This window comes from Watersipora subatra, chromosome 3, assembly GCF_963576615.1.
Source record: "Watersipora subatra chromosome 3, tzWatSuba1.1, whole genome shotgun sequence".
Taxonomy (NCBI): Eukaryota; Metazoa; Bryozoa; class Gymnolaemata; order Cheilostomatida; family Watersiporidae; genus Watersipora; species Watersipora subatra.
In genome coordinates, this window is record NC_088710.1 from 65,924,494 (window position 1) to 65,938,705 (window position 14,212).

The 14,212-nt window shown below is 38.6% G+C and overlaps 1 protein-coding gene across 1 annotated transcript; it reads left to right on the forward strand.

The window, feature by feature from the left end:
* The first annotated feature begins 10,259 nt into the window (after positions 1-10,259).
* On the forward strand, positions 10,260-11,980 carry LOC137390893 (uncharacterized). The gene is made up of 2 exons (XM_068077208.1): positions 10,260-11,898; positions 11,973-11,980. The coding sequence occupies exons 1-2, from the start codon at positions 10,260-10,262 to the stop codon at positions 11,978-11,980; spliced, it is 1,647 nt and encodes a 548-aa protein (XP_067933309.1).
* The last annotated feature ends 2,232 nt before the right edge of the window (positions 11,981-14,212 follow it).

The following is a 14,212-nucleotide window of genomic DNA, read 5'->3' on the forward strand; positions in this document are numbered from 1 at the left end:
ACACTATGTATGCTATAATAGTACTTGTTGTGGGCACATCTCACGGATGACTGTGCAGAAACACATAGTCGGTGAGTCGTGCATAAAAGAACCAGCTTTGTTATGTAGAGTGATGAACAGCATTGTATTAAAGATGTAGTTGCATCAAATTTAAGTTGATCTTAAAAGAAAGCATTTTTTTTCTCTATCAGTTGATATGTTGTTTGTTGTGTTACGCGATCGCATTGCCAAGATATTTGAAGATTAAAACCGAAAAAATCTGATCGCCGTAAAAACGCTCAGGCCACCAAAACGTGCCCAGACTTGCCCAAAATGATGTCACGCGTTTGGCAACCTGTCTCTATCTCTCGTATTCACATCGGGTATTTGCAATAAAGGTCTAGTCTTACGCGGCTCTATTGGCATATATCTTATTTTGTATTTGCTCATGTTGGCTAGAATAAAATTTTAAATCCTGCTACAGATGCATTATTATGAATGTTTCAAAGGCCTCAAATAACGAAAATTGAAAATTTGTTCTACTCACTTTCTCCAAATGTTGTGTAAACATTTGGGTACCGACTACCAATTCTACCGGTCTACGGTAATTCTGTCAAGTCACTTATGTAGAACGCGGTCTTTGTATCAGCACAGTTCTGCAGCTACCCATACAAACGATATACAGCCTCCCATAAGCCCCGCCCACACTATGTCGCCTATTGCCTATTGCCTACGTACTAGTTTCTTACTAGTAGTATTCTTACCGAATACTAAATAAGTGAAATAAGCAAGCCATTTCTTTGAAAAGAATATAGACAGGGATAGAGTTTTAAGGATGAGAAGTCTGCTGCAAACTGGATTTGAACTCACATTCTCCAGTTCTGCGGACACCCATATACCATATCCGATTCACTACAATGTTCTGCAAATCATGTTTTGCATTATCTTCAACAATATTATTTTATTATATAATTTTTACAAGCAAAAATATTTTCATCTCGGCATAAAGCTTTTATTAAAAATATTCATCAAGTCGTGGCCACTCACATAGTATTAGCTGATACAATAAGACAAATTCATCTACTGCAACAAACTCAAACAAAACATCATTCAGCACGCATTCAAGTCTCGCTTTCTCCTTTATGGCAGTTTCCACACTGACAAAGCTTCTTCGGCTGGTGGAACGACATAAACATTCTGTAATCAGTAAAACAAGTAAATGTAAACAAAGTAGATGCAATAAATATGTCATTCATAGATATGTCATTCTAAAGCGTATCTATTGACAGCTTCCAAATTGGGAGTTAAATAGATTGTGAGTGTAATTTTAAAAACGAATAAACATTTAATAAAGGCACAAGTACGCCAAGCCAATGATTCGAAGCTTTGGTTCTGGAAATTAAAGATTTGCAATGATCAATCGATTTTACCCACTTCCTACGAGTGAAAATAATTTGTAATCATGACTCTAATTTACCAAAGAAAATTCGAAAAAAATATTATAGCTAGGTAAAACGGCAGATAAGCTATGAAACAATGATTGGAGGTAGCAAAGAATTATCATTTTATTAATTAGTATATGTATTTATGACTATAAAAATATTACATTTACTAAAGTATAGAAGACTCTAAGTTAATTTACCTCCATTCTGTCTTCTTCTGCAGCAAAACGCTGCTGACGCCTGTCAGCTTTGGCCATAGGCTGTCTACTCTAATCTTTTACTAAAAGTTGCTCAGATAACTCTGAGTAGCGGTCCCTCAAACTTGAAGCCATTTTAAAACTATGTATAACTTAGTAATTGTTGAAACGCGTTGAATCAGTAACGAATGAGAATGAATTCTCTAATTAGGAGAATCTTCGAGATCACAGACAACGCGTTTTACGAGTGATAACATTTATTACGGCCTATATAAAAATTTCGCACGCATGATTGGCTAACGAATCGACCTCATATTTATTGCTCGTGGTTTCGTTTCAGATACCTTGCTTGTGACGTCACGAAATAGGCGCCGGCTGGAACGTGAGCTTTTTAAAAGAGGACCTCATTCAAACGCATATATCTCTGGACAGGGTTGGTCTACAAAGACAAAAATGGCATCAAATTGTAGCTGATGTTTTAGCCTTTTATGGGTCTTAATTTCATTAAATTGGCTTTTTTGACGCAACTACATCTTTAATAGAGTGAATTCCTAAAAAGAACTATTTAAATAAGATATGTACTTGTAGGCGAATGAGAATTATGGTGATTTAATTACTATATTTTCCACATAGTAGGCTACTGCTTATCAAAGAGATTAAAAAAGCTGGTTATTAAAGGCTACAACCAGCCTACCATAGGACAGCCCAATCATTGTACGCTCATTGGTTGTGCTGCCCTACCCTTGAGGGCAGCCCAACTAGTGCAGTTATTATTATAAGGTTCTGTCATGGGCAAAACCCTGTAATAATGTCAAGTCCTCCTTATAACAATAATTTCTCGCGAAAATCACTAGTACAACAATTTTTTGTAGGCAACAGTTATGGAAACTGTGGCTGGAGGGTAGATAGCAACCTTGAAATACAATACAGTTCATGTCTGACAGTTCAAGATGGGATGTGTGGTCTTCTATTCTGCGAGTACAATTATTCTCTACCAATAAGCTTCAAACTTTCTTTACAACCATTTCGAGCCCGTGTTTCACCATTAGGAGGCCGTTATCTCTGTGCTTCTTCCTACTTTGATGTTGGTAAGTAACACAATTTAGCGTAATATTCAACAGTTTACAATGTATACAATCTACAGTAGGCATTTAGATCAATAGGTATGTGTCAATACTTATGTGATAATTATAATAATAATAAGTATGTGGCAAGTTACTGTGTACTATACACAGTTTGAAAGTTGGTTGTGTTGAATGTAGAATGGTTTTGATAACGATCTTTAACAGAAAGCAAATATGAGCGTTGACGTGTCTGGAAGTTTTCTGCAAACTGTAGCAAAATAAAAAATTTCTCTCGTCATAAAGGGGCATTGTAGTTCGGCCCTGCTTGTACATAAGTGGTAAAGAATTTCGGCTAACGTTTTAAATAATTTAATGAAACCTTCGGTGATTGGTAAAAAAACATAGGCTGATAAACTTGGTGTGTAATCGTGTTTTAAGGTATTATGTAGCCTAATGATGTCTAAGGCAATGGTGAGACAAGTCAAGGTAAGTGATGCTTTGCCATGGTAATAAAGCTATCAGATTAACAGCTTGATTGGCTTCTCTGTGCTATGACATATAAGCTATACGGCAACTCACGGATCGGCTTATTCTACAGTGTCGTATCAAGGTATGTACCTGCACGTTATTTAACATGGCGTCGTAGGCGGGGTACTGTGTTGTTACATTAATTAATTGAGGGGTGTTATTATACTGTGTTGTTCTAATATATCGTTGAGGGTTGGTAATATTAATTAGTAACGCTATTGTGTCGCAGCGTTGGTCGGGTAGGTGATTGTTATTTATAGATTTGGGTTGCCACGTTGTATAGGTAGTGGAGTAGCATTATCGTAGTAGTGCTATAGTGATTCCTCGAGGTGTTAATTGTTAGGTGTGTCAAAAGTGGTTGTCATAGTTGTGTGCGGTTATGGCTGCTAGACAGCTAGATGTTGGTGTTTTCCCTAAGTTGAGGCTAGATAGTGGAAACGTCTCTAGTTCCTTTAAGTCTTGGCTTAGTGAGTTTGAGGTTGTGTGCGAGCTTACTTCGTTCCGTATGGATAATACTGAAGGTGGGGTCCCACTCTTTGCGGGGAGGACTAAGCTGTTAGTTTTACTGGGCGCTATCGGTAGCAGAGGAATGGAGTTACTGAGAAGCTTAGGGTTTGATATTGCGAGCCAAGCAGCTGATGCTTATCAAACGGCATTAAATCTTTTGAGAGGTCACATTTCTAAGGATTGTCCTCGCAACAAGTGTATTGAAAGACGAGAGTCTAGACGTGATTGTAAGAGATATAGCAGCAGTGGTAGTAGTAGAAGCCCATCAGGGGATAGGTACAAGTCTAGTAGACAAAGTAGGAGTTTTAGAAAAAGCCCACATAGAGTGAGATTCACCAAAAGCAATAAAGATGGGCTATGTAGTAGTGACATTAAACAAGTTTTAAAAGTAAATGGGAAAAATGTTGAGTTTACACTCGATACAGGAGCAGAAGTTTCTACGGTAACAGAAGAGACTAGTAAAATGCTTGGTCTGAGTTTGAGTAAACCTGAACGTAGTATATATAGCGCAGATGAATCTTCTCTATCTGTAGCTGGAATTTGTAAAGTTGAAATCAGAAGCACTTTTAGGTCAGTCGACACTTCCGTGTATGTTTTAACAGGTTCTAGGAAAAATCTTTTAGGATTACATGAGTTACATCAGCTAAAATTGCTTGACATTAATAGTATGTGCAAAGATGATTTTGACCAAAAGGAGTTTCTTGACGTTTTTCATGGTTTTAAAATGAACTTGAAGGAAAATATGGAACTTAAGCGTTTATTAACACCCAAACCAATGGTGTCTGGTCTTAAGGATCAAGCTGAAAGAGAATTAGACATAATGTCAGCTAGTGAATCAATTTCTCGATCTGGCGCTAGTTATGCGGGTGTAATAAAGAACAGTGGAAAAGTTCAGAAAGCCTCTATATTGAACAAAGTGAATGAGTTTTTAGACGAAATAGAAAGCGACCGCTTTTTGGATGAGAATCAATTTGAGGAGAAAAGGAAAAATATTAGGTTAAGGAGAGAGAGGTTACAGCGCAGGTTTGAAGAGCAGATTAGGGAGTTAGAGAAGGAGGAAATGGAATTGAGTGAGGAGTATGAGAGCTCTGTCGCCCTCCAAGGCGTCTTAGCTGGAATGGCCAAGGTGAAAGCCTGTATGCCAGCTAGATTTGCGAAGGCTAGGCCCGCGGTGGACAGCGTTTCTGCCGGCGCCCATGCTTAAGCAGAGAAGGCTGCTGGACCTGGCTCTTGTAATCCAAGCCTGGAGGGCGATTTCAGGGAGGAAAGCTTGAGTGCGGAGAAGGCCAGGGTGGAAACTGTAGGCGTTGCTAAAAGCTCCCTGGAGGAGTCTTTTGAGACCCCAGGGTTTATAAAAGCAGCAAGCCTGTCAGTACGACAGATGCCTGCACTGGTCAAGAGGAGTCCAAGACCCTTGACCTAGCTGCAGAGGAAGAATCCTTGGGAAGCGAAGGAGGTGATAGAGTATTTGGGATAAAAGGAAAATTGTAGTTTTGATCTTGGAAGTTTGTAACTTGATTGGAAATAACAATATATGAAATTAGGATCTTCCGAGTTGGCTTTTTCCTAGGAGAGGGGGCATGGTGTGTAATCGTGTTTTGAGGTATTATGTAGCCTAATGATGTCTAAGGCAATGGTGAGACAAGTCAAGGTAAGTGATGCTTTTGCCATGGTATTAAAGCTATCAGATTAACAGCTTGATTGGCTTCTCGGTGCTATGACATATAAGCTATACGGCAACTCACGGATCGGCTTATTCTACAGTGTCGTATCAAGGTATGTACCTGCACGTTATTTAACAAAACTGTGCACCACAATTTCGTACCTGTAAATCGGTCTACGCCTCAAACGGTCTACAGTTATTACAGAAACCTTCGGATAAATTCGATTACAAGTAAACAATGCCATAGACTGGTGAAATGAGCACGGTTTTCTCGTGAAATACGCACTGCTAAATAGTTCTACTATCTGTCGCACGGCTTTATTGGCGTATCATAGGCCGGTCTTAACTTTTATTAAACCAAGCTTTTTAAGCGTTTTGTGGTGATTTTCAAAGACAAAGACTTGGTAAAATATTAAAATAGGCTTATATGTGTTCTGTATCATTATTATACCGTACAGGATGAATTTGTTCGCGGAGTTATATTTTGCGAAAATTATGGAGTGCCATTTGTAAAATTTTGTGATATCCACAATATAAAAACTTTTTTAGTATATAAGTTCACATGTTTAATATGTGAAAATTCATGCTTAGTATGCTAACTTACATATTTAGTATGCCAACTTACATGTTTAGCATGTGAAAATTCGTGTTTAGTATGTCAGTTCACATGTTTTATATGGCAAGATTCATGTTTAGTATGCTAATTTTCATGTTTAGTATGTGAAGATTGGTGTTTAGTATGTCAAAATTCATGTTTGGTATGCTAACTTTAATGTTTTGTATTGCGAAATGCGCATGTTCGCTATTCCGCTGCGATCCTGTTTGATATGCCAATACGCATGTTTGTTATTCAACTTTTATTTTATACGGTATGCGATCTCCTTTTTATTACATTTCGAAGAAATGCTCCTAAGTCAATCGCGCCCTGTTTTACACGTAGCCCGCGGCCCATCGATAAATAGTTGGCAAACGGAGAATTTCGATCAATAACCCTGGGGAGCGAAGACACTATAGCGAGTTTTCCTCACTTGTGTACATCCGAAGCTAGCTTTGCCACACTCGTTTAATAGAAAATTATTTCAAATTCAAAAGTTACTTGACTTTGAAAAAATGTAAGAGTCAAGATTCTATTAAGACTCAACTTTCTATATATGTGATTTTTTATCACAGCAAGTGAGTATTGTAGGTTACTGTTCTGTTTTGTAGTAACAAAGACGTAGAGTTCTTCAACGACCTTTTTTATAATATATTGAGGAAGTTGGTTATTAGATGTTATTAAAAGTTAGATAGTTATTGAGGAATTCTCCAAGTTTGCCAACTATTTATCGATGGGCCACGGGCTACGTGTAAAACAGGGCGCGATTGACTTAGGAGAATTTCTTCGAAATGTAATAAAAAAGGAGATCGCATATAAAATAAAAGTTGAATAACAAACATGCGTATTGGCATATCAAACAGGATCGCAGCGGAATAGCGAACATGCGCATTTCGCAATACAAAACATTAAAGTTAGCATACCAAACATGAATTTCGACATACTAAACACCAATCTTCACATACTAAACATGAAAATTAGCATACTAAACATGAATCTTGCCATATAAAACATGTGAACTGACCTACTAAACACGAATTTTCACATACTAAACATGTAAGTTGGCATACTAAATATGTAAGTTAGCATACTAAACATGAATCTTCACATATTAAACATGTAAACTTATATACTAAAAAAGTTTTTATATTGTGGATATCACAAAATTTTACAAATGGCACTCCATAGAAAATTGTCTTTTCATGCATAGTCGCGGATGAATTTATTCGCAGCTGAAAACTGTCACTCTCTAGGAAAAGTTAACTCTATTGCGGCTAGTAATAGAGTTATTCCTACGCATGCGCACACCGCGTGTTCCGGTTTATATTTAGCTCACAACTGCGAGGCGATCATGCTAAGCTACGGTAAACAGTTTTTGCTGCGTCCAGAGGTTTTCACGAATATTCATCGCTTTGGAGGCCTTTAATAAGCCAACAATGTGTGGTAAGTAATGAGTTTTTTCAAAACTATTTACTAAATTAGTTGAATTTTACTTTGGTTCTTCGGTAAAACGCATTATTTATTTTTTTCATCCCTACCGCTTCATTATTTGTTTTAGTGTGAGAGAGAGACTTTTCATCATACGCGCAAGCACAATACTGCAAGGGTGGTATATGTCATTCTTAGGAGACCACGAATCATTCAGGGAAGTCTGGAAATTGAGGTAGAAGTGACCGCAGCTACTTACGAGGAGAATATATCTGTTTTAAAAAAAGGAACAAAAGCGCCTTTACGAGCACAAAACTGGCCAACCGGCAGAATTTTGCAATAGTAAGCCAGGAGGAGAGTTCTGATGATAACTTCCTTACCAGTCATGTAGTAGCGAGAGAATTGCCTTTAACATCTACCCAAGACAGTGACAGCGATATAGAGCTGCTATTACCAAAATAACTAATCAGAGAGCACCATTACACGCTAGTATTCACTTCTCAAGAGTATCAGTTTAATTTTATTGCTCTAGACAACCGCCATATAGACTAAACTGTTTATATTTACTACATTCATCGTTTGTAAAATTTTATTTGTATTTGAAATATTTTATTTGTACACTCAAGTTTGTAATAAATTATAATATATCTAAACATGAAATAAAATATATAATTTAATCATGTTTGCTGCAGCGATATCAAAGAGCTGTTGTCGATGAAGCTGGTTGGCTAGGTTGACTGGTTGCTTCTCTGCCAATATTCCTGCCTTGATGAATATTACTACTTGTCTCTAGTTTTCGTAATCGGAGTAGGTTGTTTCATTCTCAATCTGCAGTAAACACACACAAAAAATATTAATAAGTGTTAAGAAAGTACAAAAACAATAGCTGAAGTATTTAATGAAAGCGATCAGTTTTTAAACAAACGAATTAACTAATGCAGTTAATTATGGAAAAAACGTATCTGCACTACAAAGCAAATACATACCATAATGTCCAGATCAGAATCATGATCGTTCTCAACTTCGGTATTAGAGATTGATGGAGTTGATTTCAATGTAAAAAGACTAGGAGAGATTTTTTGCGATGACGAAGCCATGCCGAATAACTTGTGGTCACTTGTGAAAACCTTGAATAATTTTGTAAAGTTTGATGTAATGGCAATAAAACTCGAAGCCCGGCGATGATTTAGAAGTTTTGGAACTCGGCTACGTTTAGTACTTCTGCCTAGTGGCTATTTTGCGATGACGCCAGTCTGCATATCTTGTGACAACCTTGAATAATTTGGTAAATAAATGTGATGCATTTGCAATGGTGTTAGCTCAAAGCCCAGGCAATGATTTTAAAAATGTTTTGAAACTCAGCTACGTTTAGTATTTATATTAAAAACCAGCCTAGCGGCTAGTTTTTAATTTGATGCAGTAGTTATTCTCCCTTGTGATTAAAAATAGAACTAATTATTCACTGAATTTTATAATTCGCGGAGTTGTCTGTTCGCGAAATCGCGAATTTTTATAACCAACGAATATTTTCATCCTGTACAGTACTTTAACGACTCTACAAAATGATGGTTAAATTTGTTGATGCGATTTCGAAACAAGGGTCTGCGACGTTGTTGATGAAAATTTTTTGTAAGTTGTATGCACATGCATTTATCATAAAACTTTCAAACTTCGCTCCGCTCATTTGGTCGCGGGATTAGCAGGTTTTCTGCCCAGCTACTTTACAATCTTTGCCGCACTTTCTGCCATACCATTAGAATAAGGTTGCCTCGAGCTTCTGATGGCCAACGTAAACTGAGTTTTTGGCAAGCAACCTGAACTTTACACTTTTATAGCTCTTCGCATTGTCTCACCTGACCATTTCAAGACGCCAAACTTAGAAAACATATTGCCCATAACCAAAATATCCTTCGAATGTCTGTGAGGTAACGAGTATGGCCTCTTTTAACTTAGTAATAATCAACTTGGTAATACAGCCACTGCATTGGCTATATGGGTCTTTGTGAAAACACTTTAGTTCAAAACATTCTGCTGCATTAATGACATTTGCAACAGGTTTTCTTTCAAGACATTAAAATCTATATCTGGAGCAAAATCTTTTCTTACTCCAGCATTTTCATCAGAATTAACATTTGTATTGAGCTTTTCAACTTGTAACAATTAATCGTATTTTTGTTTGTGAACCGTTTTTTATACTGTAACCAAATTTTATAGTTTTAACACATATTGTTTCCTCAGAACCATAATTTCTAACTAAATGAGCAATAGTGATGTTTATCTTAAATAGACGTTACATGTTTCATGTTAGAGCTAACAAAGCCTAAAGCATCTTTACCATCATTACTTACTGCTTGTAGTGGCGCAAGACATTTTACGAGAGCACAAACTTATCAGCACCTTTCTAATCCTTACTTATTTTCATTCGGACCATTTTAATTACAACACAAAAACTGTTAAAAGCAGTCAATAAAAGCTACACAGACCATATCAGTGAGAAATTTTGAGCATCAAAGGAATTTTAGTGGCACACTCAATACCCAGTTCAGAGTACACATGAAATACATGTAGTTACTGCGAGGTGATGATACTGTCATATATTCCTATTTAGTTAATTAGTTTGCTATTAAGTCAATTGCTGTTTTTTCTTCTAGTAGTAATTGCTGACTCATCATTTGCCCTACTTTTAACACCTGCACGATTTGCTGCATACTTTCTTTTGTCACGTTGAGCTATTATTGCTAACATGTATTTATACACAATACACCTTTAAAGCAATTACCAAAGAAAGCTTCTCTACTAAAAAACATAACAGTTGGTGTCGGAACTGGGATTATTGAAGTTATTAAAGGCACAACCATGGCAGAGAATATTACAGAATTGATAGCAGCAATGCAAGCACAACAAAAGGCACAGATGGAGCAGTTTACAGCGATTCTTGGACAACTTGCTACGAACCAAACAGCGCAATCAACTGCAGCGCCATCATCCGTAAACGTACCGAGGTTTGATGACTACTGCAGAGAAAAGGAATCTTGGGTACAGTATTTACAACGCCTTAGACAACACTTTACAGTATACAACATAACAGACAGTACTCAGCAACGTGCATGTTTGTTGTCATGGGTTGGTGCAGAAACCTATGAGTTACTAACAAAGCTGTATGGGCAGGATGACATAACAACAAAAGGGTTTGATGAGCTTACCATAAAGCTCAGTGAACACTTTGCTGATAAGAAACACGTACAAGCAGCTAGATATGAATTTTATAACTGCAGAATGAAGCCAAATCAGTCGTACTCAGATTGGGCAGCTGATCTGCGAGGCATTGCCCGCAACTGCAATTTTATTTGCAAAAACACAGGGTGTGGCGAAAGTTATGTCAACGATCAGATTAGAGACGTCATAATAAAAGAGACGCCTCACGCTGACATAAGACGCCAATGCCTGTTAGATACGGATCCAAGTCTTGAGGATGTGCTTAAAAAAGCTTCCACTTTTATTACTACATCAGAGACTGACAGAGTCTTAAAAGGTGAGACAGTAGTGGAACCAACCACTCATCAAATGGCATCGTCATACAAGCATAGACACCTTAACCCCAAAGCACAATATACACAACGACATAGTAGTGATAAGACTACGCCAGAAATAGGTAAGACGTCTAAACTCAAATCTTGCCCACAGTGTTTCATACAGCATGACCGAAAACAGTGTCCGCATCGCAACAAGCAATGCAACTTCTGCCAAGGCCTTGGACATATCAGTTCTGTGTGCATGAAATCATCCAAGACTAATACAAGTAATGGCTACAACTCTAATAATGTAGTTGATGAAACAAGCAGTGTTTTCCAAATCTCGGACACCTACGAGCGCAAAGGCAAACAAATTTGGATAAATGCCACTGTAAATGGCAGACAGGCTAAGTTTCAATGGGACACAGGCGCTACTTGTTCAATGGTAGGTCTAAAAGGGTATCAACAGCTAGGTTTTCCTCCATACCAACCCTCAGAAACGTCACTTCGTGCCTATGGCAACACCGTTCTCAAGGTAAAAGGACAATGCTTTGTTGATGTACATGTTGGTCAAACTCTAAAAAGAAACTTGCGCTTACTTGTCGTTGACTCGGACCAAGGCACAAACCTTCTTGGACTGGACTGGAGTGATGAGTTTGGGTTATCTCAGCAAGGTCTTTCCTTTGTTGCACACGCTATTTCAAACACTGACACTGATCAAGCTCTCAAATCGAATATAAACTCAATCTCAAAACAGTTTCCTGACGTTTTCAAATCAGGTATAGGCCGTTGTAAATCACATAAAGTTTCCATTCATCTGAAAGAAGGAGCTAAGCCTGCCTTTTCTAAACCACGTGTCATACCTTACTCAAAACAACAAGCGACAAAAGATGAGTTAGACCGCCTAGTCTCAGAAGGTGTTCTAAAACGTGTCGACTTCAGTGACTGGGCTGCGCCCATAGTCGTTGTATCTAAACCATCTGGTAAAGTGAGAATCTGTGGTGATTTCAAACAACTCAATCAAAGTATATCTGTAGATCAGCATCCTTTGCCACAGCTCGATGACCTTATGGAAAAACTTCGAGGGGGTGTGTATTTTTCAAAGTTAGATCTTGCAGATGCATATCTACAACTAGAGCTAGATGATGCTTCCAAGAACTTGTGTGTCATAAACACACCATTTGGTCTCTACAGATATGAGACCATGTGCTTTGGAGTTGCCTCAAGCCCAGCACAATTTCAGAGATGTATGGATGCTCTGACTCAAGAACTTCCTGGTGTGGCTGCCTATCTCGATGATCTCATCATAGCTGGAAGCACAGAGAAAGAACATTGGGATAACCTAAAACGGGTATTAGCAAAACTGCAGGAACATGGTTTTCGTGTAAGGCTTGACAAATGTCAATTTTTCCAAAACTCCGTGGAGTACTTAGGCCATGTTATTGACAAGCAAGTTAAACGCCCATCTGCTTCATCTATTGCTGCCCTTAAACAGCTGCCTGTGCCCCAAGATATCCAGCAGTTGAAAGCATTCATTGGAAAAATAACCTACTACGGTCGATTTATTCCTAATATGGCAGACAAAGCGGCACCATTGTACTATTTACTCAGAGACAGTGTACCATATGTCTGGAGTGACTCTTGCCAGCAGGCCTTCATCCAACTTAAGAATGATGTTGTTAGCGCCACTCACCTATCACATTATGACCAGACTAGAACATTAGTGCTTGCAACTGATGCATCTTCTTATAAAGTGGGTGCTGTACTCTCAATGCAGGACACTAATGGTGATGATGAAACACCAATAGCCTACGCTTCCAAGACTCTCACTGATTCTCAGAAAGGATACTCCCAGATAGAGCGGGAAGCACTTTCCATTATATATGGTATCACAAAGTTTCGTCAATTTCTCTATGGAAGGAAGTTTGTTCTGCCAACAGACCATGAGCCTTTAGTAAGCATCTTCTCTCCAAGCAAGAACATACCCACCATGACTGCCCAACGTCTTCAAAGATGGGCCCTGACTCTTATGGGTTTCCAGTATGACATAAAGTACAAACACACGTCTAGGCATTCTAATGCTGATGCATTGTCTCGACTACCACTTGGTCCTGACAGCCAGTTTGATTCTGCTGAAGAGCTGGAGAGTCAAGAAGTATCACACGTGCTGAGAGAAGAAGTAAAAACCCATCCGATAGACGCTATGCTGATCCAGCAGTACACTAAACAGGATCCTACACTTCAAACTGTCTCCAAATGGATTTCCGAAGGATGGCCTGTAAACAATCCCAAAGGGAAAGAATTTCACAAATTTTGGGAGCACAGAGACTCCCTCACCATACAAGACGACGTGGTGCTTATTCAGAGAGATGCCAATTGCAGAGTTGTTGTACCCAAGGCACTACAATCTGCAACACTAGAGACTCTACACACATCCCACTGGGGAGTGATGAAAATAAAGCAGCTGGCTAGGCGTTACGTATGGTGGGAGTCAATTAATTCTGACATTGAGGCAATGACAGGCGCGTGTGACATCTGTAGACAGCAGGCCCCTGCGCCTCCACAACACTACACTTCATGGCCTGCATCAGAAGAGCCCTGGAGTCGCATTCACTTAGATTTCGCCGGGCCGTTTAGAGGCAAGATGTGGCTTTTGTGCATTGACGCATTCTCGAAGTTTCCCTACGTCGGCATGATGGACATTGGGCAGACTACAACTCAGCAAACAACTCATGTTCTCAAAGATATATTTAGCTTGGAGGGCCTACCAAAAACAATTGTCACAGACAACGGCCCACAATTTGCATCTAAAGAGTTTGAAGAGTTCTGTAGCCAACATTTTATTCAACATATCACTTCCCCTGCTTACCATCCATCATCTAATGGTGAAGCCGAACGCTTTGTACAGACATTCAAGAAAGCAGTAGAAAAAAACTGTGTTGGAGGAATTCAGCTAAAGGACAGTGTACGTCTTGCGCTTGCCACTTACAAAATGCTCCCTCACCCAAGCCTTAACTGGAAAACTCCTTCCGAAATGTTACACGGGCAACAACCAAGATGCCTACTCTCCCTACTAAATCCAAAAAATAAGGCTGCTCATGTATCTAAGAACACGACCACCTTAAACGCATCACAATTTGCAGTAGATTCTTTGGTGTATGCTCGCAACTATTCATCTGGCCCTAAATGGATTCCAGGTCAAGTCGTTTCTAAAGTGGGCTCTACAATCTTTATGATTTCTACTGATAAAGGACTTTGGAAAAGACATTCAAACCAACTTCAAATTCGCCTTTCAGA